Source organism: Drosophila obscura, unplaced genomic scaffold (assembly GCF_018151105.1).
Source record: "Drosophila obscura isolate BZ-5 IFL unplaced genomic scaffold, ASM1815110v1 contig_186, whole genome shotgun sequence".
In the NCBI taxonomy this organism is placed as follows: domain Eukaryota; kingdom Metazoa; phylum Arthropoda; class Insecta; order Diptera; family Drosophilidae; genus Drosophila; species Drosophila obscura.
Window position 1 is genome coordinate 9,704,874 of NW_024542774.1, and position 26,565 is coordinate 9,731,438.

The 26,565-nt window shown below is 45.4% G+C and overlaps 7 protein-coding genes across 11 annotated transcripts in view; 4 read left to right on the plus strand and 3 right to left on the minus strand.

Annotated features, from left to right (window-relative positions):
- The first annotated feature begins 1,605 nt into the window (after nt 1-1,605).
- LOC111074263 (pyruvate carboxylase, mitochondrial) lies at nt 1,606-11,644 on the plus strand. Of its 2 annotated transcripts, XM_022366989.2 has the most exons (8): nt 1,606-1,930; nt 6,141-6,255; nt 6,344-7,853; nt 8,499-8,546; nt 9,045-9,442; nt 9,518-9,777; nt 9,836-10,865; nt 10,933-11,644. In XM_022366989.2, exons 2-8 carry the CDS (start codon nt 6,157-6,159, stop codon nt 11,179-11,181), a joined length of 3,594 nt encoding a protein of 1,197 aa, XP_022222681.2. In that variant the 5' UTR covers nt 1,606-1,930; nt 6,141-6,156; the 3' UTR covers nt 11,182-11,644. The 2 variants fall into 2 exon arrangements, with proteins under 2 accessions (XP_022222681.2, XP_022222682.2); XM_022366990.2 differs by lacking the exon at nt 8,499-8,546.
- Nucleotides 11,621-14,371, minus strand: LOC111074264 (transducin beta-like protein 3). The gene is given in 3 exon segments (XM_022366991.2): nt 11,621-13,212; nt 13,214-14,210; nt 14,266-14,371. Coding segments are annotated over 3 exon segments (2,367 nt in total). The 5' UTR covers nt 14,292-14,371; the 3' UTR covers nt 11,621-11,868.
- A 105-nt stretch (nt 14,372-14,476) lies between these two features.
- LOC111074267 (proteasome subunit alpha type-3) lies at nt 14,477-15,550 on the plus strand. Its single transcript, XM_022366993.1, has 3 exons — nt 14,477-14,588; nt 14,648-15,216; nt 15,279-15,550. The coding sequence occupies exons 1-3, from the start codon at nt 14,568-14,570 to the stop codon at nt 15,451-15,453; spliced, it is 765 nt and encodes a 254-aa protein (XP_022222685.1). The 5' UTR covers nt 14,477-14,567; the 3' UTR covers nt 15,454-15,550.
- A 158-nt stretch (nt 15,551-15,708) lies between these two features.
- LOC111074268 (origin recognition complex subunit 6) lies at nt 15,709-16,711 on the plus strand. The gene is made up of 2 exons (XM_022366994.2): nt 15,709-15,854; nt 15,908-16,711. The coding sequence occupies exons 1-2, from the start codon at nt 15,790-15,792 to the stop codon at nt 16,599-16,601; spliced, it is 759 nt and encodes a 252-aa protein (XP_022222686.2). The 5' UTR covers nt 15,709-15,789; the 3' UTR covers nt 16,602-16,711.
- Nucleotides 16,673-20,957, minus strand: LOC111074266. The gene is made up of 6 exons (XM_022366992.2): nt 20,879-20,957; nt 17,962-18,073; nt 17,465-17,907; nt 17,298-17,402; nt 16,946-17,228; nt 16,673-16,886 (listed from the first exon to the last, which is right to left on the minus strand). The coding sequence occupies exons 2-6, from the start codon at nt 18,065-18,067 to the stop codon at nt 16,795-16,797; spliced, it is 1,029 nt and encodes a 342-aa protein (XP_022222684.2). The 5' UTR covers nt 18,068-18,073; nt 20,879-20,957; the 3' UTR covers nt 16,673-16,794.
- A 532-nt stretch (nt 20,958-21,489) lies between these two features.
- LOC111074270 (proteasome inhibitor PI31 subunit) lies at nt 21,490-22,805 on the plus strand. 2 transcript variants are annotated; one of them, XM_022366999.2, is made up of 4 exons: nt 21,490-21,594; nt 21,661-21,851; nt 21,906-22,300; nt 22,365-22,805. In XM_022366999.2, exons 2-4 carry the CDS (start codon nt 21,675-21,677, stop codon nt 22,615-22,617), a joined length of 825 nt encoding a protein of 274 aa, XP_022222691.1. In that variant the 5' UTR covers nt 21,490-21,594; nt 21,661-21,674; the 3' UTR covers nt 22,618-22,805. The 2 variants fall into 2 exon arrangements, with proteins under 2 accessions (XP_022222691.1, XP_041448932.1); XM_041592998.1 differs by having other exon boundaries at nt 21,544-21,851.
- Nucleotides 22,715-26,565, minus strand: part of LOC111074269 — a 29,743-nt gene continuing 25,892 nt past the window's right edge. For 2 of the 3 annotated variants that reach the window (XM_022366997.2, XM_022366996.2), the window contains exons 8-10: nt 25,992-26,076; nt 25,568-25,924; nt 22,715-23,484 (exon numbers count right to left, since the gene is read on the minus strand). In XM_022366997.2, coding sequence (XP_022222689.2) covers nt 23,375-23,484; nt 25,568-25,924; nt 25,992-26,076 — 552 coding nt within the window. In that variant the 3' untranslated portion in view covers nt 22,715-23,374. Of the gene's footprint in view, nt 23,485-23,768; nt 24,900-24,932; nt 25,925-25,991; nt 26,077-26,565 lie in introns of those variants that run through there. The other variant, XM_022366998.2, reaches the window with a different exon arrangement.

Here is a 26,565-nt window from a genome sequence, read left to right on the forward strand (position 1 = left end):
TGTCTGGAGTTTACTAATATATAAGCCCAATATGTTTTTATATTTCTCTCACGTATATTCCACAATCTAATCTATAGGATTGTAAGCTGAAAGTATACTGATTTTTTATATTAGTACCACCCACTGTTTTACCCTAGACACTTACTAAATCTAAACTTTTACTAAACAATTGCACATTCAGACAAACAATCCTCTTTAATACGCAACATGGTTCTGGTTGGGCCTCTAGAATTCGGACACGTCCAACATGTATAGTAGATAACGCGCCCCCTTCTATTGCCACAGTCGCGCGTTCCGTAATATAAAAATAAAAATCTGAAAGCCTCTGATACATACATATATTCGAATATACATACATATGTATGTATGCCCTAAAGCTACATAGTTTTTAAGAGCGAGAGGCAATCAGAAAATCCAGCTGATAGCGACGATAACAGAGAGAGGAATCGTTGTCGGCGGGCTCGTTCCTCCAAATCAGTGCCCCAATCTTCAGCCCGCCACATCATTTTGGAGTCATACGATTCGTTTGTCTGTTCCAATGGATCCCGGGTCCCCCGATCTAGATGTAGACCCACCGGCTGGTAATATAATAAGCTTCAGCTTCGTGAATATCAGCAGACTACACGCGCCGAGTTCAAATGGCCAAAGCATTCTAGTCGCGTCCACAACAAAAAAAAAAAATAACAACAACAGCTCAATGGTCTTTCTACAAAAAGTTTCCATTAACATCGAACTGATATGAGCGGGAGCGTCATTATAGTGCCGATGCTCAATGGTTTTTATTAGATTGCGACATAGTTGGAAATAGATCTAGAGAGGATTGACTAGGAACATAAATCCTAGAGCAGAACGGATCCAGGAGCCCAAGACCCTAGACCCTGCCAGTATGGCTGGGAAAGAATATGTAATGTTCATAAATGAGGAATAAACATTTGTTTTCTGAATTAAGATCATGTCTGTCAAGAGAGCTTTTTCTTGAGCTAAAGGCGGGTGGTCCAACTTCTAGAAAGGCCGTGGAGTACAATTTCCTACTTATGTGTGTTAGTGGAGCAATGAGAATGGAATAAGCCACTCAGCACTACGACTGATAGAGAACGGCAGACTAGAGTAAATACTGGAAAGTCTGCTCCGTGAGCCTCGACTCTCTCTCCCATGCGAATCCACTCATCATCGGCCTTCTTCTTGCAACCAGCCCAGCTTTGGGGGCTGGTGAGAACAGCTGTTGCGGCCAATGGCGGCCGGCATCCGGTGACAACAACATAATACAACCCAAAAGTTTGACGCTAGGACAAAGTTCAGAATTTGATTTGTTGTTGTGTCTATGGTGAAGAACAAATTTCATTACCGGTTAGGAGCACACACGCGCAGGCAGAGAAGAACTCACGAGAGGCGCCGTGATTGGGGAGAGAGATTGGCAGAGAAGATAAGCACAAACACCCCACCAACTAGGTATATAAATATTTAAGGTAGCGCCGCCTCTCTCTGTGGGAGCTTATGTCGTCGGCTTAGGGCCCTCGAAGAGCGGGATGTCCATACCCCACATAATTGTACCATGTCCCCAATGTCGAAGCTGCGAGACTTTCAAGTTTTGGCGAGAAGCTCAACCGGCCCGCTGAGTTGGTCGTGCAACGTTGACGTGAGCGGTTCGCCTGGGAAAGAAATCAAAAAGCAGGCCGTTGTAAAGTTCAGTGAATTCGACTTCGCGGTGTTCTACCTACCAATAGAATAGGATAAGAGGAAGAGTGTACAAAAAACACATATAGCAACCGTGTGCATTTGTGTCCCCAGAGCTTCAATCAAAGGCTGTCCAACGGATTTAATTTGTTTTGAGTGCTGAAGCGGCGATTTTTGGACAGTCTCATTCCCCTTTGGAGTCCCAAGGATATCCAGGATAAGCGCAGGCCGCTTTTTGTGCATTTTTTTTGGAAATGTAAGTCAAAAGGTCACTGGCCCCAATCACGCTGCCAGACAGACAGGCACCTATCCCGCCCATCCCCACCCACACCCACACTGGAGTGTGCCTCTCCAGGGATGTGCTTGTCGATGTGGTTTTCACTTTCTAATTGTATTCGATCTTATTCAATTGCATAATTATTTTGCTTAATTTTCTTTCACGCCTTGTCCCTTCGCCCCTCCGGCTCTCACTAGCCGCCCATCTGCTTTAATTTACATGAGCGCCCTCTGCTTTCCTTTCCTCTCTGGCAGACATGTGTTAATTACATTTTATTCTATTCCATACACACACGCACACACAGTCACAATCGCAGCGATAGAGCTAGAGTGAGAAAGAGAGAGGGACACACGCAGCGGCGCTGGCTGTGTTTTATTTTTGTCCTCTTTTTACTTTCTGCCCAATATTTATGACCTTCTTATGGTTTCGCTATTGAGGCGAAACGTGTTTGACAAACAGGCAGACAGACAAAGGCATACATATAATAAATTTATATACATGGACATGCTTCTATTCGAAATGAATTCGAATGTGCAACGCGAAAGCAATTAAGAATGAGGATATACTCGTACAGTGATTGTTCCGTTGAGTGGACACCCACTCCTTCCAAAGGAAAACATAGAGGCAAACTATATCAAGCATTCACTAGTGGAAGCTGTTCAAATCTAATTGGGTTTCGTTTTCCTCTCTATCAAATATGAACAGAAAGCTGGACCTGCGGCCAGTCAATGTCAAAGCGTCTATCAGCTAGACGACTTGATAAGGTCTAGACTCTAGACGGTTACCACAAGTAAATATATAAAAGCTTTCGAGTGTTACAGTCCAACAACTAAGAGTTCGGCATGGGGATTGAAACTAAATGTAATCGATGGGTGGAAGGAAGTATCAACTCTCGGAAGTATGAACTAAGTATTCCGGCTCATCCATCTATGCGCAATTATTGTCACGGCCCGGCTATATTTTGCGGAAAATCAATGCATTGCCCGGCCGGCCCACATTCAAAACGACTTTGACCTTAGCGGACTGTCGTTCAAGATCGTATGTTCAAGCAGCAAAAAAAAAGCACGCACGTTTACGAGCAAAAAGTGGTGGGGTGGGGATACAAAAACAAATCGTTTGAGTGGCGGTGGCCCATTCTATTATTATTATTATTATTATTAATATTATTATATAATTCACACAGATAGTTTGTTGTATTATCATTATACTATTACATAATCGTGTGATGACCGTTCCGTGGGCAGGCGGCGAGTAAACACATTCGGTGCGTCGGGTATGGTACGATACGAGTATGTGTGCCATGTCAACAGCGTTTTCGTATAATTTCTTGAGATTGGGCTCGCCAAGGGAATGTCGCAGCCGCGAGAATTGTAAGGGCACACCCAGTCGATGGTAATTTACACACAACAAACAGAAGCAACAGGATAATTGAAACTGCCTGCAAACATTGTCCAACAGTTGAGCACAAAATTGATAGAGACAAGGAACACGTGAAACCAATTACAGTGAGAGTGGTTCGCCAAAGGGAGCTATCACTGTACGGTGATTTCCATTTTGTCACGGCATGTTAAACCATTTGTTGGGCATGCGTTTATTTCTGATGATAAAATGGTTTGAAACTCTAGTATTCAAAGGAATATCGAGGAATCCGGTGCTTTAGTGTGCTTGCAGAGTAAATATATGTATTAGTATGCACATACTTTTTATCACAGATCGATATTTAAACTCCTTATCACACTTCCTCTGAATGTCCAAGCGAAAGAAATTCAGATTATGGCTTCCTCTTAGCCTCAACAATAAAAAGAAACCTCAGAGATAAGACGGACAATTTACCTGTTGGCTTTATAAACACGCTTATAGAGATATCGAACGATAGAAATGATTGAGTGCTATGAAATTACTGCCCCAATAATTCTGTCTGGATCTGATTGCTGTTTAAAACCGCTTCCATATGTTCGAATATCGCGCTCAATATAATTGCTCGTATATGACTACCACCACGCAATCCTGGACAGCGTTATACTTATATAAAAATCATTGCATTGATAAGAAAACATTTAGAAAACATTACAAAACACTTGCAGCAACATATTTTGTTCATTAAAAATTTATAGCATTAATAAAAACGGCAGTCGAGTGGCTGTTCCGTTCTACCGAGCACAAGGTGACATTGAGGCTTATCTGGGTGTGGTATGGGGATGATAGTTGGGGCAGAAGTTCCAGAACTGGTCGGGATCTTATTTGCTTGTTAATTCTATTTTTAATAGCATAATCGTGAATTAATTCTTTACAAATGAATGGAATTAGCAAATTAAATTAATGTTAAGAGATGAAATTAAATTAGAGCTGTCAATCAACATCGGATCACGTCCGTCATGACGGTTTATAGGGTGCCAGCAGTTGAGGGGCCCCCAGGAGTGCACTCCCACTGGGAATGATAAAAATGGATGGAATGGCCAGACCTCCGATGTGTTAATAAAGAAGTCTTATCTACCGCTCATTATCTTCACCTGTGTTGCCCCTCATGTGTATGCAAACAGTCAATACATGTGTCAACATTGGTTCTAGATAATCTATGAACCTCTGGAGCTCTCACTTGCCACTCCATTCCCCCAATAATGAGCCTCTCCCAGTAGGCATGCACTTCACGTGCGGGCACAGTCCGCTCCGTAGATGAAAATACCCTTTTATTTTTTGTTTGCCCAATACAATATGTAGATTGGAACTTTATCAGATTAACTCAGACCACAGGGAGCTACAGAGGCAAACTTCAATGTTTAATCCCATTTCGCTAGAATCACCTGACCATCTGGCTCCCCATATTCGAGCGCCAAGTTGTTCCAGTTCGAAATGCACTTCAAAGCACATACATACATACTATATATATACATATATTTTGGCGACCCATACGAGGCCCACTTTCAGTCTGACGCAGACGAGCCCCCACGATCCACTTGAAGAATCAGAGCACAAGAGAGAGAAAGAGAGATATAGGCAGACACCCAGACAGAGTACAGACAGGGTCGGCTATTTGAACTTGTTTGAGACCTGAATCTGAAATTGAAAAGCTTGTGTTTTGCCGTCTGGGCCAGACAGCAGCAGCAGCAGCAGCAGCAGCAGCAAAGCCGGTCACTGACGCACCCCTGTGCCCAAACGTCCCCATCCCGTAGTCTGTCTACAAAGCCCATATGAATCGTTGATAATGAGCAAAACAAGCTTTCAGCTAAAAGTTAATGGAAAAAGAAATGTAAAAATAAAAATGTTATGGCATGTGCGGAGAGAAGCAGAACCAAAAGAGGCAACGCACTGTGGATACTCTTTAGAAGAACAGTCAGACGAAATTCAAAGCGTTGCCTTTCGAGTGGGTGTTGCGCATTTTGGGGCTATTTTTATTCTCTATGCTAATTTGTATACCCCATAAGTGTTAATATATAATGCAAATGTTAAATAAATTAATATACTAGTCTGAGTTTCAGTTCTCGACTGTAATATACCCTGTGATTTCGCTACAAAAATTAATTTGATTGCAGCCAACAGTTTCACTTGTGGGGCAAACCCACGAAGGGCATACCCTTTAGGTATCGAGTGATACATATATTAAATATTTACCCATCTATTACGACAATATGCTCACTATATCACGCAATAGAAAATAAGTAGTCAGTTTGAATGCATCAATTAGGGAAATGTTTGGAAATTGTTCATCCGATTCTAACCATACAATCGGGTTAACATATTCAAGTTTGTCATTCCAATTGTTAGAACTCGCTTTGGATTTTGATCACGTGAGTCAATCTACTTATTGGCTGGGCTTACTACGCCGACAGCTTGGAAATCAGCAGCGGACTTTGAGCCAAACATTTGGCTGGAGCTGCAGCTGGGAGCTTGAGCAAACATACTGTTCATAGATCAGAAGGAATGAAAAGGCAACTCAGCATTGAGTTTGAGTTTGCAATAATTTTCGGCGAGACACCGTCCCCTCCCCTGTTCGCTTGTTGTTCTGTTTGTTCGCGCATTCGAAAGTAAAGTCGATAACCTTAAGGCATTTGGCAATCGAGCACACGAAATCAGCTTATTAGCAGTTAATTGAAGCGCCAAATGCAATCTCTCGATCGTAAAATACAACAGACTACAACGACTACGAGTACTAAGTGGAATACATTGCTCTGTTCTCCTCTCGCCCCTGCAGCAACACTCGGATCATCATGTTCATACCTGTAGCCCAGTCCGCCTTCAAAGCGCTGCGCAATGCGCAGCCGCGCGTGCGCCTCTACTTTGTCAACAAGAATGCCTACTCGAGTCAGGTGAGTAAAGGACCCCAACCCCCCGTGGGTCACAGCTCTAAATGAGTCACCAACATTGTATGTATGTATGTATGTATGTCCTCGCCAGGTGGAGTACAAGCCCATTCGATCGGTGCTGGTGGCCAATCGAGGGGAGATTGCCATTCGCGTGTTTCGCGCCTGCACAGAGCTGGGCATCAAGTCGGTGGCCGTGTACTCGGAGCAGGACAAGATGCACATGCATCGCCAGAAGGCGGACGAGTCTTATCTGGTTGGCAAGGGCCTGCCCCCGGTGGAGGCCTACCTCAACATTCCAGAGATCATTCGCGTGTGCAAGGAGAACGACGTGGATGCAGTGCATCCCGGCTACGGCTTCCTCTCCGAGCGCAGTGACTTTGCCCAGGCCGTGATCGATGCTGGTCTTCGGTTCATCGGCCCCTCGCCCAAGGTTGTCCAGAACATGGGCGACAAGGTGGCAGCCCGTGTGGCAGCCATCGAGGCAGGTGTGCCCATTGTCCCCGGCACAGATGGTCCCGTCACCACCAAGGAGGAGGCCCTCGAGTTCTGTAAGAAGCACGGATTGCCAGTCATCTTTAAGGCGGCCTACGGCGGAGGCGGACGTGGCATGCGTGTTGTGCGCAAAATGGAGGAGGTCGAGGAGAATTTCCAGCGCGCCAGCTCCGAGGCCAAGGCAGCCTTCGGAAACGGAGCCATGTTCATCGAAAAGTTCATCGAGCGTCCGCGTCACATCGAGGTGCAGCTGCTGGGCGACAAGGCAGGTAATGTGGTGCACCTGTACGAGCGAGACTGCTCGGTGCAGCGTCGCCACCAGAAGGTTGTGGAAATCGCTCCCGCTCCCCGCCTGCCCGTTGAGTTGCGCGACAAGATGACAGAGGCGGCCGTGCGTCTGGCCAAGCACGTGGGCTACGAGAACGCAGGCACTGTGGAGTTCCTGGGCGACGAGTCAGGAAACTTCTATTTCATTGAGGTGAACGCCCGTCTTCAGGTAGAGCACACGGTCACAGAAGAGATCACCGGCATCGATCTGGTGCAGTCGCAGATCCGCATTGCCGAGGGCATGACCCTCCCAGAGCTGGGCTACACCCAGGAGAATATCCAGCCCCGCGGCTATGCCATCCAGTGCCGTGTCACGACCGAGGATCCCGCCAACGATTTTCAGCCCAGCACCGGACGCCTGGAGGTGTTCCGATCGGGCGAGGGTATGGGCATTCGTCTGGACAGTGCCTCGGCCTACGCCGGCGCCATCATCTCCCCGTACTACGACTCCCTGCTGGTCAAGGTGATCTCGCACGCAGCCGATCTGCAGAGTTCCGCCGCCAAGATGAACCGTGCCCTGCGTGAGTTCCGCATCCGTGGTGTCAAGACCAACATACCCTTCCTTCTGAACGTGCTGGAGAACCAGAAGTTCCTGCACGGCGTCCTGGACACCTACTTCATTGACGAGCATCCGCAGCTCTTCAAATTCCGTCCCACCCAGAATCGTGCCCAGAAATTGCTCAACTACTTGGGTGAAGTGCTGGTCAACGGTCCACAGACCCCACTGGCCACCACCCTGAAGCCCGCCGAGGTCACTCCTCATGTGCCCGAGGTTCCGCTGGGTAAGTTCTAGCCTGATCTGTCCTAGAAGACCCTTTGGTCATTGGGTCTTTGCATGTGCTTTATTCGGCTTAACGCTTGCTTTTGTGGCTACCACAGGGAATCAAAGTCCAACGGAGGGGCTTTTGTATGAAGCATTTTCACAGCAGGGTTGCACTTTGACACACAGAGTTGCACTTTGAGAAATGCATCATGTAAAAGTCACTCAATTGATATTCAATTTCAATCAAAAAAAAAAAAAAACAAAATCAAACAAAAAATATTACTTTAAATTGAGTCAATGACAAAGGCATGCATAGTGGTTTTCTTTTCTTCGTTTCTTTTATGTATCCTCTTGTAAAATGTTTTTCTTTGCTGCTCCTACTACTATATGCTTTAATCAAGCTTTATGTTTTTACTCTTTCAAAAAACTGCACTGCAACTGTTGTGTTACATCTGTTATTAATCGACCAAATACCGAATCGCACGTAATGCAATTCGTAATCGCAATCCAAACAATTGGACAAACAAAAACACCAAACAAATATCACTCACCAACAAACAACAACAACAACTACAACAACTACAACAATGATTCAATACTCGTGTGCCCCACACCCGTTCATAAATGAAACGTTCTCATGATCCTCCTCATAAACCAACCGAAGACTTGTCGCCGGAGGCATTAGAACGTGAAGAGCGTGGCGAGGCCAAAGGTATGTCCTAAGTTATCCCGAACATCCAAACAAACCGAGTTCCACATACAAAGTACAAAAAAAATATATAACATTGGCAGTGGGTTCAAATATTATTATATCATATTTCATTAAGTGTTTGGGCTTTATAGCTTTAGTGCGCTTTTAATTGCTTTGTTTTTTTTTTGTAGCATTAAGTTAATTGTTTTACCATCTCTTTTGGGATACATAAATATGTGTATACCATTCGCAACGCATTTAATAGAGCTATTATTTCAGCAATATACAAAAAAAAATTATATTTTGCTTAATTTAAACCGTTGAAATGCAAATTTTACTTATACCCATTACCTATTTATTGTTCAGCTCAAGTTATGCTGTCCCCATAGCGTCCCTGTTTGTATGGGCTTGTTCCAATATTTAATTAGCTTATTAATCACATCTCGATGAACCGAATGCGAGACTAGATTCGTTATGGAATTGTGATTCTTTCAGTAATGTTTTGAGTCTCTTTCACAGTTACGGAACCACCTTGCGGCCTCCGTGATATTCTGGTGCGCCAGGGCCCAGAGGCCTTTGCGAAGGAGGTTCGCTCCCGCAAGAACCTGATGCTGATGGACACCACCTTCCGTGATGCCCACCAGTCGCTGCTGGCCACGCGTGTTCGCTCCCACGATCTCCTGAAGATCTCGCCCTATGTGGCCCACAAGTTCCACAATCTGTATGCGCTGGAGAACTGGGGCGGCGCCACCTTCGATGTGGCCCTGCGCTTCCTGCACGAATGCCCCTGGGAGCGTTTGGAGGAGATGCGCAAGCGCATCCCGAACATTCCATTCCAGATGCTGTTGCGCGGAGCCAATGCCGTCGGCTACACCAGCTATCCGGACAACGTGGTCTACAAGTTCTGTGAACTGGCGGTAAGGCTCTGGAATTCTCTGGGAACGCTCTCCCACAACTGTTCCTAAATCCTGCCCTTTGTTTTTGGCCCGCAGGTTCAAACCGGCATGGACATCTTCCGAGTGTTCGATTCCCTCAACTATCTGCCCAACTTGATCCTTGGCATGGAGGCGGCCGGCAAGGCTGGCGGTGTGGTCGAGGCGGCCATCTCCTACACCGGCGATGTGAGCGATCCCAAGCGCACCAAGTACGACCTCAAGTACTACACCAATCTGGCCGACGAGCTCGTCAAGGCCGGCACCCATGTGCTCTGCATCAAGGATATGGCGGGTCTTCTGAAGCCCGAGGCGGCCAAGTAAGTCGAGGAACCTTCCCGAGTCATGGACGTTGACCTATCTTTTGCTCCATTTCAGACTGCTCATCACTGCCATTCGTGACAAGCATCCCGATGTGCCAATCCACATCCACACCCACGACACCTCCGGAGCGGGAGTGGCATCCATGCTGGCCTGTGCCAAGGCTGGCGCTGATGTGGTCGATGTGGCCGTTGACTCGATGAGTGGCATGACCTCTCAGCCGAGCATGGGTGCTGTGGTGGCCTCGCTGCAGGGCACAACTCTGGACACCGGAGTGGATCTGCGCGATGTGTCGGAGTACTCCGCTTACTGGGAGCAGACCCGCACCCTCTACGCACCCTTTGAGTGCACCACGACCATGCGGTCGGGCAATGCCGATGTGTACCTGAACGAGATACCCGGCGGTCAGTACACCAACCTGCAGTTCCAGGCCTTCTCTCTGGGTCTGGGCGACTTCTTCGAGGATGTGAAGAAGGCGTATCGCGAGGCGAATTTGCTGTTGGGTGACATTATCAAGGTCACTCCCTCGTCCAAGGTGGTCGGTGACTTGGCCCAGTTTATGGTTCAGAACAACCTCACCGCCGATCAGGTGCTGGAGAGGGCTGAGGAGCTGTCGTTCCCCAAGTCGGTGGTGGAGTTCCTGCAGGGCCACATTGGCATTCCCCATGGCGGATTCCCCGAACCACTGCGCTCCCGCGTGCTCAAGGATATGCCACGCATCGAGGGACGTCCAGGCGCCGAGCTGGAACCACTGGACTTTGACAAGCTGAAGGAGGACCTGAAGGAATCTCACGCCAATATCACCGAGCGCGACGTCATGTCGGCGGCTCTCTATCCCCAGGTGACCAACGAGTACCTGTTCTTCCGCGAGAAGTTCGGACCCGTCGACAAACTGGACACGCGCATTTTCCTCACCGGACCGAAGGTGGGCGAGGAGTTCGAGGTGACGCTGGAGCGCGGCAAGACGCTGAGTCTGAAGGCCATGGCCATGGCCGCCGATCTCAAGCCCAATGGAGATCGCGAGGTCTTCTTCGAGATGAACGGCCAGCTGCGCACAGTTCACATTCTCGACAAGGAGGCGGTCAAGGTGAGTTTGTAAAGACTCCAATAGATATTGGAATCTTACTAATTTTACCTCTTTTTGTATTTTTCAGGAAATCCACGTTCATCCCAAGGCCAATAAGGCGGTCAAGAGCGAGGTGGGAGCCCCCATGCCCGGCACCGTCATTGACATTCGCGTTGCGGTCGGCGATAAGGTCGAGAAGGGTCAACCCCTGGTTGTGCTCTCCGCCATGAAGATGGAGATGGTTGTTCAGGCACCACAGGCGGGCATTGTCAAGAAACTGGAGATCGCAAACGGCATGAAGCTCGAGGGCGATGATCTGCTTATGATCATTGAGTAAACATCCCCCATCTCTCATCGCGCCCGATGCCCAGGGCTCAGAATGTCCATTGTCCATGCTGCCAGCGCACACCTATTGTAACATTAAGTCGAACAGTGATAATCTTAGGGATTCTCGTCAGTTGCCACCAAACCACCTATTGCCCTGACTGTGTATCTATTTTTTATATGTGTATCTAGTATATCTGTATCTGAGAAACTATAGTTAGGGAGCACAGGCGCTCCAAGTGTACGAGTATGTTGTATGTATATTCATGATAGTTCTTGGAACGTCAAGACCATCTTGTTCTTTGATCCCCCAACACACACACACACACAACACACGCACTTTTAGTTTCGTTTAAATGAAATTTTTGTACGACTTTTTGAATTTAAGATTTGTCGAAATTCCCCTCCTCCAATACGTACGTAAGTGGTTATAAATGTTAATATCTATATTGAAATAAATGTTAAACAAAAATATATTTGCTTGATTCTCATTGCTTATAAATAATTAAACAGAATTCATTACCAACTAACTTATGTGCTACGATTTTTCGCTACTCTATTTAAAGAACATCATACGAAATTTCTCTAGAATGTCGCAACAGATTGCAGAGTAGCAATTATTACATGGTTTAAAAAAGGTTTATACAATTAGTTTCAATTTTGAATATAATCCAATGAACCACATCCTCGATCCTAGGCTCTACATGCACTTGACAATGAACTCCAGAAACGCCAGGTCCTTGTTCAATTCGGTGACCCTCTTGAAATGCCTCTGAACGTAGGGCGTGAGAACCTCCACCATGTTGCCGTTGTTGTAGAATCGTGCCTTAGGATCCAGCAGAGCATCTCCAATCAGATGCTTTAGGATTACATTGCCAGCGTGCGAGTTTCGCGAGTTTGTGGTCCAGGCCTTAACGTGCTGAAGCAGCGCCACACGCTGGTCCACATTCAGTTGATCCACTAGCTGACGGAGACCGGCTTCATCACGCTCTCGCACAAAGTGGACTATTATGTCGAAGGTGGTTTTTGGTTTGTTCAAGTTCAGGGCCAGGACAAAGGCCTTGTGCAGCTGCTTCTGTGCATGGAGGAGCGAGTGCAAGGTCTGTTCCTGCTCCAGGGTCTCCTGACGCTGATCGAGAGCCTCGTTGCGCGTTGCCTGCGTTACGTCGCCAAAGCGTATCAGCTTGGAGTCAGCTCCTCCCGTGTAAAAGAAGCGATTGCTTCTACCAGAGACCGCCAAAGCCCAGACACGATCGGTATGCTCATCGAGGGACTGCAGGCAAGTGTTGGTCTTGATGTTCCACAGCTTGAGCAGGCCATCCGAGGCGGCCGAGATGATAAACTTTCCGTGGTCCAGGAACTCTGCTCGCAGAATTGTGCACTCCTGATCGAAGCGTTTTATGCAACTGAAATTGCTGATCGCCCAAAGACGCAGCGTGCAGTCGGAGGACGATGTGAGTACGACCTGATCGACGGGTGAGAAGCGGACACTCCACACGCCGCGGGTGTGCCCACGTAGCACTCCCAGCAACGAATTGGAGTCGGCCATCCACAGCTTTGCCGTCTTGTCCTGCGATGCGGTAGCCAAGATTTTGTTGTTCACGGCATACGCAACACAATTGACTTCCTTGTCATGGGCCAGAGCTGAATATCGCAGGTTGAATGTGTACGAGTTGCGCTCCTGCTTATCCCTGGTCAAGTTCCAGACCTTCATGCTGCCGTCTTGGCACACGGATGCGAAGCCCGTGGCTCCGTTGTGCGTCATGGCCACACATCCAATCGTGGAGGTATGGCAGTTGGTTTGCTGGGTTAGCGCTTCCAAGGAGCAGGCCTTGTCATGCTCGAGCTTCCACAATCGAATGCTACAATCCTTGCCCACCGAAATGAGCAGATTGTGGGAGGCTGCCAGAGCCATGACGGTGTCGGAATGGCCGACAATCAGTTTGCAGTTCATATCGTTTTCCGTATCGTATAGCTTAAAGTGTTTGCTGTTGGTGGCCACGGCCAAGTAGCGATCGTTGTCTCCCAAAAAGCACATGTCCAGGAATCTCATCGTTGTAGCCAACCAAGTGCTTAACAGGCTCAATACTGGACGCATCATAGACGATTATATTCTGTTCTGTGGTGACCAAAGCCAATTGTTTGAGGTCGCTGCAATGTAGCAGACGGCTGATTTGAAAGTCAGACTGTGCCAAAAGGTTCTTTATCTTCCAGGATTCGGCATCCACCTGCTGAAGATTTCCTGTGCCACTGGCCACTATTATCTCCCGGCCCTCGTTTGCGTAGACGACTCCTTCCAGCTCATCAAACAGCGGCAGCACCTTTAATTGTTTGCTTTCCCCCTGATCTTCTAGCCGCCAAACGATCAAAACCTTATCGCGGCTCACGGTAGCCAGCTCATTGCAGTCTGCTTCGTTACTCTTGAAGCTCAGGCCGGTCACCTGCGACAGATGTCCGCGCATTTTGTGCAGCAGCGTCCTGGACTGATAGTTCCAGCAGTAAATCGTGTTATCCGAACCCACAGCAAAGATCTCCTTTCGCAAGACATTTGGATGGAAGCGCAGAAGCCAGCATGGGCCAGGAAAGTCTTTTAGGGCGCACAGGCAGCTGTTGTTGGCGAAATCCCACAGTCTCAGTGTGGCATCAGCTCCACCGCTGGTGCATACAAGCCCTCCACATGGGCTAAACTCAATTTTGATGACTGGCCCCTTGTGTTGCGCCTTCCACAGCTTCACAAGTTTGCAGGTGCTCAGCAGCCATAGGCGCAGCAATCCACTGCGATGGGCCGTTACCAAATGCTCGTGCGACAGGGCAAAGCAGGTGATCGCATCCTCATCCACATCGATGTCTCCCAAGTTGGCCGGCTTTTTGTTCTCCGCTGGCGTGGTGGAGCTTACCCCGAAGCTCTGCAAGATTTGCGAGGTCTGGACGTCGACTTGGTTGACAGCGACACCGTTCAGACAATAAAAGTGCTGGCCATCCGAACTCCACGCAATGTCGCCGCCGCCATAGAAGTTTGTGTAGTGGGCCTCAGCCGCGTAGCTAAAGCACAGATTTATTGGTACGTTTTCATTGATTTACTGCAGTTTTCACTTACCTTTTTTCACAAATATTCGCAAGCATGGTTTTTAGTTGTTTATAAATAAAACCGCGTGCGCACTGAATCTATGAACGAACCGAACTAGTTTCACATATATCGCCCAGAAACGATAGTTTTAAAGATGTTTAGTTTTCCTCGGTATATTTACGGTATATTTTGATAATGACAATGTATATTTCGGTATGTTTCTGAGGGTCGGGCGGTATGTTTGATCGATAAATCCGCGGTCACACTCAAAGCAAAAGCCGTCAAATCATTCTCTAATTTAATTTTTTGCATATAAAATTTAAATCAACACAATGAGTACAATTGGAACTGGTGTAAGTAGAAGATGGCGTCTAGAATGGACAGATTCTATTTTTATGCACTTGTATTGCAGTACGACTTGTCGGCATCGCAGTTTTCGCCGGACGGTCGCGTCTTCCAAATTGACTATGCTTCCAAAGCCGTGGAGAAGAGTGGCACCGTTGTAGGAATCCGTGGCAAGGACTGCGTCATTCTTGCCGTTGAGAAGATAATAACCAGCAAATTATATGAGCCCGATGCCGCTGGACGCATTTTCATCATTGAGAAAAACATTGGCATGGCCGTGGCTGGGCTGGTGGCCGATGGAAACTATGTGGCTGATATTGCCCGCCAGGAGGCAGCAAACTACCGTCAGCAGTTTGAGCAAGTGATTCCTTTGAAGCACCTATGCGACCGCGTGTCCGCCTATGTCCATGCCTACACTTTGTACAGTGCAGTCCGTCCCTTTGGACTGTCTATTATCCTTGCCTCGTGGGATGAAAATGATGGGCCCCAGCTCTACAAAATTGAGCCATCCGGCTCGTACTTTGGGTACTTTGCCTGCGCCAGTGGAAAGGCCAAGCAGCAGGCCAAGACCGAGATGGAAAAGTCACGATTTGTCGATATGAGCACTGATGAGCTCGTTAAAAAGGCCGGTGAAATGTAAGAACTTGCTCGTTTCCTTCAACGCATACGCTCAATATTGACCGCTCTTAACTTTCCAGAATCTACCGCGTTCATGATGACGTTAAGGACAAGGAATTCCGTTTCGAAATGGGTATAGTGGGCAGAGAAACCGAGGGCATTTATCAAATCAATCCCAAGAGATTGACCCAGGAGGCCATCAATGCCGGAGTAAATGCTAATGAGGAAGATGACAGCGGCGATGAGGCGCATTAATTTTTGTATGGCAGTGAATCTAATTCTAGGCCCAAAAAATGTAACATTAATTTTATATTCTCTATTCGCGTAATGAATACACATATTTGGGTTAAAACTTGTCTTTTATTTGCAAGATTGTTTTATTTATTTGATTTGTCTCCCCTGTAGGTAACTCCCCTTGCAACCTTCATAGAGATGCGTGTTTTATATCGATAGGCCATACAAATATTATGATACGCTTCGTCGTAGTGCGACTACGACGTCAGTTTCTGGCGCGAAATATTAACCCATCTCTAATCTTACGACCAAACTGAAAACATAAACAACAAAATTTAAAACGCTTTGTAAACTGCAATGACTACACTAATTGAACAGTTGATTGGAAAGATGGGCTTGCGGGAAGAGCCGAATGTCTTGGAGTGAGTTAGAATTACAATTTATTGTGAATAAATACTGAAAGAGTCCTTTACAGGAAAACCACGGAGTTGGTGCGCCTACTGGAACTGCGTTCGACAAATGTGCCCCTGCAAATAAACGAGTATGGGAAAATCGTCCTGTGCGCTGATCTAGCATCCTGCCTGCTGGGCATTGGCTTTGACAAGGAGCAGGCGTTGAAGCTGTCCGGCCTGCGGAAGAGCCATTACCTTAACAACAAGCGCATGTTTGAGAAGCTACTGGATCTAAATAAATTGGTCAGCGTAAATGACATTTGTGTGCAGCTAAGCCTCAACGAGGTGTCTCGCAAAGCCGAGGAGTTGATGAATCTCTTCAGGGGCTTAGTTTCTTCTGAAGATACCGACATTGACACTGCTCATCCACAATACGCGGCAATGGCCGTTTTCCTTGCCTGCCGCCTGCTAAAGAAGAAGGTATCAAAGCCAAAACTAATGCCCTTCAGCAACCTGCGCCCAACCCAATGGCAACAGCTGGAACAGCAGTGGGAGCGCATGATAGCCAAGCATTACAAGGAGACCAAAGTGGTCTCCCCACCTGATTTGGATGGAAAGCTTAAGGCAAGCCAGAAGGAGAATCTCACGAGCGAGTCGAAGAAGTCCCAGAAGCCTGAGATCGAAGATTATGAGAAATGGAAATCGAGAATGCTGGCAATGGCTCAGGCAAAGCTGAGAGAATTGGAGGCACCAAATGAACAACCAGTAGAGGTATAAACAGTTTCCTTGCTGGTTCGCCTCCCGAGTGAACTTTTTATATCCATGTGAAAGCCAGTTGTACTACTTGTTAGTAAAGTAATTTATTTTATAAACTTTTCACTTTAGTTTTAAATGCTGAAAATTGTCATCCAGAGCGTCGATACATTGCTCAGTCATAAACTAAAAACTAAGAGATTTTCGTTACTTTATGTCAATCGGACTTTTTGTAGATCTTTTTTTTGTTCTCCATGTGGGCGATGATAATTTCGCCAACGTCGACAAGATCATCATTATCATCATGTGCTGTAATGAATGGGACTTTTATAATTAAATGTTTAATTGAATTACGAAAATCGTCGTACAATTATAGATGATTGGCTCCACTAAGTTGCGGGTCTCTGGCCAAGTTTCCAAAAGCCCTTTTAAATGCCTGTAAAACTTAAGCCAGATCTCACGCTTCATTTCATGCATTTGCCAGGTGGCCGATATATGCGACTGCATCGATTCGAAGAAGGACAACATTGGTGTGGCACCCTCAATGGCAAAGTAATAGAATTGACCATTGATTTCGCGTTTAAGTTTGTAGACAGCATGTTTATAGGGTCGGTTGACACCAGCACGTTGAATATGAACCGTTTCCAATGGCTATAGGTTATACAAAAAAGATAGGTGATCAGCTTGTGTTGGAAAATTCAGTATATCTTGTCATATTACTGTGACTTCCTCCAGCAAATCGCTATCGATGACGCCCTTCACAAACATTTCGTCTGGCATGAGAATGATCAGTCGGTCCAGTCCGAACGTAATCTTATGTGTTTCCTGCAAGGGAATATCTGTTTAATAGTTTCACATTCATTTAAAAGCGATTGCACTACTATTACCTCATAGACTGCCATGCGGTGCTTGAGGCCGTCGCCGTTGCGTTCGGGCAGTGAAAGGTTCAAATAGCCATGAAAGTAATTCGATGCCATTCCAGAGGCATAGTCAAGCCCATGTGGTTCCCTTATCCAGTGGGAAGAGCTTAGTGTACTTCTGCCAAGTCCCGTGAATAGCCAGTACAGCGGCATTTGGGCCAAGTACGCAACTGTTGGAATTAGCGCTCTGCCATTCCCGGTTGCAGACAATCGAATGAGTCCCAGTACAAAAAAGCCCAGTAATGTAACGGCGATTCTTTTATCGTATGTACAGGAACGCCGCAATATAGTCGACAGACGATCGTCTGGCAAATAGTATCGAGGGAACTTGAAATACTCAATTACACTGTGGGCCAGGCGCGTAATCACATCCGCCAGGAATAGCGTGCCGACAATGCGTATGGAGGTGTCTAAAATGATTCAAGTTGATCGCCAAGTGCATTAATTGATTGATCTTTACTCACCTATGTAATCGCCAAGCATTTTTAAAGCCCGCGTTCTCTTGCTTCTCACCGTTAGTACCTGGCCGGCCGGTTCTTTTTCAAGTTTTGAAGCCATATCTAAGAACATATGATCCTACAAGGTTGCCAGATCGATGATATAGATATAGAAATAGAATAAACAGATCAAAGACGATTAATAAAATAACCAATCGCAAATGCATGCGTAGCTACAGGGGTCGCGGACTCTGATCAGCAAACATAAAATTGTACCAACGAAAAAATCTTCAACGACTCAACTTCAGCAATTTTATACTTTATATACACTTGTGTTCAATGAAATAGTAGTGCCGCACCTCATCACTTTCAAAACTCTTTTTGAGACACTTCCAGTTATCCAAATCGAGTGATAATTTTTTAAATAGAGTGGAATGTTAGCATTAGAAAACCGAAGAAATATCCATATTCAATTCCATATTCTTGTTTACGTCATGTTAGCCGAAATACCCGTGAAATTATACTGTTCAATGAAATAGTAGTGTTTTTTTAGAAAATGGAAAAAAAAGGAAACTGATATAAAAACATATATTTCATGCTCTTCATGTTTCTTGAGCTTTAATTTTTAAGTTTTAGGTTTTAATCAATTTGGTTTTCATTGCGAACTTGCATCGGCCGGACATGGGTCATTAATCTTTTGCCAACGCTTCAATAGGATTTGGCCAATCCTTGAGCCACTTGCTGAAACTTTGCTCTGGTTGACGGATTTCCATTTGCAACAATATATTTGGTATTCCAGCATAAGATTTGGATGAGATTAACAGTTGGCCATGGTAAAACGTCGATCTTTTCCTATTAAAATCAATTCCTAGCGAGCTTTTTTGGGTGTTTCAAGTCATTATCCGGTTGAAAGATACTTTTAACAGGAACTTTTCAACTGTAATATGAATGTAATGTATTTTTAAGTATGTCTACATACACTGTTTCGCTCAATACCATACTATGCTCCAACGCCAGGCTAGTACTAGCTCATATGAGCTGGTCCCCATAAGGCTCAGCATAGTATGCCCAATGCTATTTTTTTTTTTTCATGATTTTAGGTGGTAATCGGATTTCTGTGAATGCGAAACATAATCTTTTGAGTCTATCTTACCATATAATACAACTTTACTATCATCAGTCAAAAGTATTTTTGTCACTGTGACACAGACCATTCCACATGCGTTTTTCCAAACTGAAGTCGTGCACCTATGTACTCTCAGATCGAAACGCGGAGCTTTCTGGGACTTCTTGCATTCAAAAAAAGTTTAATCGACCGTCTACGAACTTGCCTTCGACCATTAAATTAAATTAGTTTGCTTTTTTCTTTCATTTTTTTTAAATTTTATGAACCAGCACTACTATTTCATTTAACAACAGATATCATGGGAAGTTGTCTAAAGTCGTGAAAAACAAGAAGATGGAATGCAAATGTAACGGGGTTTCTAATGCCAGGCTTTCTGTAAAGGTATCACTTGTTCAATTTGGATAAACAGAAATATCTCAAAAAGAGTTTTGTAAGTGATGAGGTGCGGCACTATTATTTCAATGATAACAATTGTACATATAAAGCCGAAAAACTTTGAAACAAAAAAAATTAAATTTCATAAAGGTTATACAATATTACGATCCTCTTTCCATTATCTTTACTTGATAATCTCGAATTCTCGCCGTGCCGAATTACCGGGAACTTCCCGATTTCCGATCTTCTTCATTTTTTTCCTCTGTATCTTAATTGTTGCTATTATCGTTACTACTTACATATATTTTGAGCAACTCATAGCTTATTGTATTTGAGTTTTCAAGCAGTTTTTAAATTTCAATGGCTGCGTTCACCAGAACAACTTGATCAGCGATCAATGATGGCACTGAGTTCTGGCACTAACCATACAGTCTATATACATACATGTACTTTCTGGTATATATGTTATTTATTAATAAATGTATTTTGACTGATTTAATTGCGATGTGTACGTGCGAAGACTGGAAAGCAGATAGCGTTTTTTGTACACAGGTATGTACATAAATTTGTATGTGGAAATCTAAACAAAGCTTATTCATTGTGCTTTATTTATTGCTGTTTTTTCCAAGTGTTCTTTAAGTACATAGTAGATATACGCGTGTGTAAACGATATAAACACGAGCCCCACCCTTTTCACATGACAGTTAAAGGACCGCGGTAAAACGATCAAACATTAACGGCTTCCGAATTTAACCCACTGGGCCTAGAGTATTTTTTAATACATTTAAAGACGACTTTAGAATACAAATGATCATGATCGAACTTAGTTTCTATGCCAAACGACACAACGACAACGACACGTTGTCAACTCTAATAGATAATGTATGATGGGAAATATGTATTTACATATGTATATACATACATACATATATGTACATATTTCCTATACAGTGGAATCTCAAAAATTTCAACTGCCCAGAAAATTGCTCATTTTGCTCATTGAAGTAAAAATAGAACCGGGAATCACCGAGTAATTCGTGGTGTGTATATGGTTATATGCATATGAAATTTGATATGCTTGTACGAATTTTTCGTTAGTTGTTGACTCAAATTCAAAGTGAAGACTAAAAAATGTATAAATACTTTAAAAGTTTTGCTATGAAATGAATATGTTTAATTATTTAAATATTAATAAATAAATTAATTAATAAATGTTATTGTTATTTTATCTTTTTCTGTGAAAAAAAAAAGTCCAGCAATGAGAAATTAGAACAACCCGAGGAACACTTTGTTGTAATTGTTGAGATTCCACTGTACTTGATATGATCGGAATATTAAGTAGTAGGAGGAGGGAAGGTGGATTTGATTTAAGAAAATAATTCAACGATGAGAACGAGAAAAAGAAGTCTTTGGTGCAATATATATATATTCACATTATAATACCTCAATTCTATTATTTCACTTATATTCACAGAATGTACAGTACACTTCGGTGGTAAGAACGTAATTAATTCCAGCTTTCAGCTTACCTGCTAAGGTAAGCTCGAAAGCCGTGTGGATCGTAAGAGCTGGATCGTGGAACTGCTGCCCTAAACAAAACGTATTCGATTATTTGGCACATTTCATTTTCAACATATGTACACTTCACTTTAAACTGGACATATTTCTTTAACGTTACTTTATATAAACTATAGTTAGTTGCAAATATTTGGTTTTAAATATATATTTTGGAAATTACGATTTTACAAACCTGAGTTTTTGCGTTCCAAAAATGTTTCGAAAGTTAACCGTATGAACGTATGTCGAATATTCGACGCGTTAGTAAATTTTGTTGTATTTTTGTGCAAAAAGTTCATTTATCTAGGTAACACACCTTGAAAGTTTGGCCCAGAGGGGTATTTAGTATTCTTACGAAAATGATGAAACTTGAAGGAAGTTCATGTTCATACCAAAAATACATGGTTAATTTTCATTTTGGAAATAACGAGCATATAAATAGCGGATTTTTCCTCGGTGTATTTACGGTATTTTTTGCCATTATAAGGTATCTTTCGGTATATTTCTGAGGGGAGGGTCACATTTACTTTGTTATTAATAAAAAAAACAAAGCAGTATTCACAAATTGCGTCTCTACCTGTAAATAAAGAAAGGGGCATTTGGTAATATCTATCTGCTGTGACTAAACTAAATCAATACGAACAGATGTGAAATAAATTCAACTCTAGCCCAACCAAACAATATGGAAACTCCGGAGGCCAAAGCAGCTTCAATGACAGGCGACTTTTTCTATGGGTGGGATCTATTGTTTAAGACGATCCGGGCTGATGTCAACAAGAAGTCCGACGTCTTGATAGCTCTGGTGCATTTTCTGCTGACCAAGCACTACAAATTTCGCTGCGTGGGAATTGGCGATGATGTGAGTATTATTCACCCTGATGAATGCTTCTTTGATGCCTGTTGATTCGTTTAGAAAACACTATCAGAGGAGGATGTGGGAAGTGAGCTGCTTCCCGACAACTGGAACGACGATGACACCAAGTACTCATTGCGCTATGAGCACGAGAAGGTTCTCTATCTGCTTATCGCACACATAACCGAAGAAGACTTGCTTCTCAATTTATTGGACATCAATACCAAGAAGGTGTCCAATATTTGCATCGACCCGGAAAACTTGGTTGCCGCTGTGAAGGGAAACATTAGTACATTGATGCCAACTGCTTCGGAGATTGTCGAACGCTTCCGCAAGGAGTTGTTGGACCCGGTTTTTACAGGTAATTCGTGCGAAGTGACGACTCAGACCAGCACAGAGCCACAGCGATCCAATGGAGCGGATCCATTGCGCATAGGGGAACCAAGACGTGGCGGGTAAGGCACTGGCAAATAGCTGGATGTCCCGCAGTCGTATTACAATGTCTGTCCTCGTCCTCAGATCATTTACGCCCGGAGGATATGAGCCTCGTCCTTTTGGCTTCCCGGACATCGGTCGCGGGGACCTGGACCCACTCGGTCGCGGTGGTCCTGGTAATCTATTCACGTTTCCCTCGCGTCCCGGTCTGCCTGGAAATGGTATGCCATTTCCGCGCTTCGATCCGTTCGGGCCCAACGATCCGAACATACCAAACCGCGGTCCCAATCCAGATCACATGCGCCCACCCAACTGGGACTCCGATTACTATTTGTAAATGAAGTCGTCGCAGTGCAGTGCCAGATATATCAATATTTTATAATCCATAGTACACACACTTTAAACATTTGGAATGAAAATCAGAATGAAATGGACCTTTATTTTCTTGAAGATAATTTTATTATTGTTCATAGTACACAATACAGAATATTTTGATATAGAATAAAATTCAATTCAGCCTGCAAATTCAAATAATTCATTTCTGAATTGATTGCTGGCAAACGAAAAATGTACAAAATTCTTAACTGAACTTAAAGACTGCTGCTCAAGATCTCTCTCTCTCCACGATCTCCACGCTATGTAATGGCTATTCATTTCGTATCATGAAGAAAAACAATTTATGTTTTTGTTGATTGCAAATGTTAAATGTGAAGTGCATAATCTCAAAACATCTACAGAAAAAACACATACGGCGAAATGTCTGTTGCATAACTAAACATTAGAATGGTTTGTGCTTGGTTTGCTTTGCTTACGCCTAGGCTAATATTATAAGTATTACCATTAATATTTTGCTAAATTAATGTAATGTATATTATAATTTTTGCTCCTTGTTGCTGGGTTGACTTAAATTAGTGCTGCTGTCGCCGCCGCCTGGCAGGCATCCAGCGGATTGCTTAGCTGTACAACTAATCGAAATGTTTTTTTTTTTGTGCCTTGTGCTGGGTCTGCTGCTGCTCCACTCCTAGACGGCGGCGGCGGCTGCTCATGTGCAAATGTGTGTCGTGTCGGTCTCTCGCCGGGTGCCATAAATCGCATCAGTCCCATTCCCCGATAAACATGCGTGGTGTGGGCACATATCCGCGCGTGGGCAGCGGTAAATGGCGGCCATAGATGTGATTGTATGGTGATTCAACAAGCTCCGAATCTACAAGAAGCACAGAGATCAAATATTACAAAGCGATACAGACACCAAATATAATAAGCATTCCCTATATCATTTAAGCAGATATTAATGTTTGTGTGTGTGTGTGTGTGTATGTACAATGGTTGTAGCTGTGTCTGTCCAGGAGTCAAGGAGTCCAGGTAAGAGTTAGTAAACATTTCGTACAGTTTAGTTCTGTTCACCGGGTTCTCAAGGTTTCTGGTGGGTAGGTTGGTTGATTGGGCAACATAAAAACTATATATTATCTATGGTATGGTATTTATATGTACAGCAACCAATCCGAAGGGGTAACCCACAAAAAACAATAAGAGAAATCGACGTTGTCTATGCCAAAATAACCTCATTTGTTTTTTCTTTCAGTAAACGTATGCGTATGCGTTCGTTCAATAGTCGAGTATTTGAATTTTCTTCAGGCTGAGACTGCGCGGCTTGCGTGGCTTCAGGTAGCCATAAATGGACTCCATGTCGCTGATGTCAAGGCGGCTGGCACTGCGCCCAGTTCTGGCAGCTGGGGGAGGTGGCAGCCCATGCAGTCCATTTGCCGCCGCCTGGGCATTGTTCACTATTGTTGGTGGGTCATGTATTGGTGATGCTTTTTTTGATGCTGCTGTTGCTACTGCTGCAACTACTGCTCCTCCACTGGCATTAGTGGTCATTGTTGCTGATGCTGATGCTGCTGCTACTGCTCCACCGCTAGATGCTGTTGTTGTGGTCGCTTTCGCTGCTTGGGCTTGGGCTGATGCTGATGTTGCTATACTTTTGGTTTTACTATTGAAATTATTTTTGCTTTTCAAGATGTCGTCATTGTTTTTGTTGCTGTTCGTTAACTGTCTTTTGTTCTTGTTGCTGCTGCTGCTACTGCTGCAGATGTTGTTGTGGCTGTTGTTGTTGCTGCTGTTGTTCGTTGCATTGTCATATCGTCGTTTGTCAGAGTTTTGAAAATGTTTTGCCTCCTGCTGCTGTCGCTTGCCGCCCCGCCAACTGGGCGATGGCAGTACCGGCGCCTTGTGGCTGCTCCTGTTGTGGTACTGTTGTGTCCTGGCTGCCAAATTGAACCTGCCATTCGCATAGCCCCTGTCGGGATCCATTGAGCCGCGCACCCGATCATAGATGTTGGCTGCCGACGGTGCCTTGGCCACAATGCGCTTGCGTCCGCCGTACATATAAAGGGAGCCCTCTTCGTTCGGCTGCTCGAAGAAGCTCTCGGTGGACTGGGACTTGTTGCGCGAGCTGGCCAGCACGGCGGGCGCTTGGATCTGGCGCAGTTGTGCCCGATCCACGTACATGTCCACCGTCTCCGTTCCCCGGCTGTAGCCCATGCGAGCTGTAAGGTCGTCGTCAATGTCAAAGTCCATGTCGAAGTCGTCGTACTCGTAGCAGTCATCGTACCGCTCGTCCTGGGTCAGCAGTGTGTTGGCCGTCATTGTCGCCGCCGGGTCTTCTTCCTGCACATGCTCCAGCACCGATATGTCGCTCTCGCTGCACCACTTGACCACACCGGTCTGCTTCTCCACCAGACTGCCGCTCAGCTGCTGATGCCGGCGCAGCTGCTGCTGGCTGAGACTTCGCTGGGGACGTGGCGGCGGCACGGATCCGCAGAGCGGGGCCAATGCATAACAGCTCACACAGTTGCAGGGTGCACCGGCCGCGCTCTCAGCCACCGGGCGGCGGGTGGAGAGACGGCGACCCACAGACTCCTCCAGATTATCATAGAAGGGTGGAAGGGTGGGCTGGCTAGGCGGCAGGTGGCGCGCATGCCGCTCGCACTGATGCATGTGACTGTGATTGTGATGGTGCTTATGATGCGGATGTGCGTGCGGATACGAGTGCGGAGTGCGGGTCTGCGGTGGCAAGTTGTGTTGGTGGTGGTGGTGGTGCTGCTGCTGCTGCTGGCTACGTGCTTTGTGGGGTGTGCTTTGTGTCTTGGCTGTTGTTGCTGTTGTTAGGTCCGTCGGCAGTGACTGTGGTTGTTGTTGTTGTTGCTGATGTTGTTGCAGTTGCAGTTGCATTTGCATTGCGTGCGTTTTGTGGTGCGGCGTGCTAGCCACGCCCTGTTTATAAATACCTATGCCACTCTCATAGCTGCGCGTCTGCCAGATCTGATGGTGATGATTCTGCTGCTGCTGCTGCTGCTGATGACCAGGATGGTGGTGCACAGCATGGGCGGCTGCCGCGGCGGCCATCAGTTGCTGCTGCTGCTGTATGTGATGTGGATGCATGCCCGCCAAATGGTTGTGTATCATCGAGGTCTTCTTCTGGCTGAGCGTGCTCATGCCTCCGTTGCTGTTGTTGTTATTGTTAATGATGTTAATGTTGTTGCCATTGCCATCCCGTTGATCCTTGAGTCCTTGGCCCGAGCCCTTCTTGCCCGACTTGACAAAGTTGGGCACTCGTGCCCGCAGTCCACAATAGTAGGGATCATCTGTGGAATTGGAAAGTGCGGCTCAGTTTTGTTTGCTATTCGTGGAGTGGGGGTGCTGGGCTCTTACCGTATTTCTTGTTGTCCTTGCCCTTGTCCGATTTGCCGCGCGACAATTTGATGCGTGTCTCCAAATCAATGTCATCATAGTCCGGCTGTGAAATGAATGGAAAGTGGAATCAGAATCAGAATGATATTTTCCATGGTACTTCGGTTATTATGTAGACAATCATATGTATATTCCGCTGGCTAAAGACCTCAAATGCAGCTCCAAATTGCGCAAGGTGGCTCAAAAACTCCGCATAACTCCGTGCCCCTTTTGCTGTTGGCACTGACGCGGTCGTTGGGCCCGATTGGCAATCCACCAGTCGAGCAATGCGAGCAATCGAGCAGCGGCAACAGCATTCCGCGCATATTAATTACACGCGATTCGTTTGCAGTTATTTGTTGGTCGACGGAGCCCAAGTGCTGAAATCCGAATATTATTGAATGCAACGAAACGGCCATTGGCCAGTGAAGCTCAACGGCGAAATCTTCGCCAGTGGCCTGGTATGTCTACGTCTAACCACCTGCCCGCCGACCAGCAGACACCGGACACCAGACAGAGGACAGAACTGGAGCCGTAGCGGGAGCTGTGTGGAATC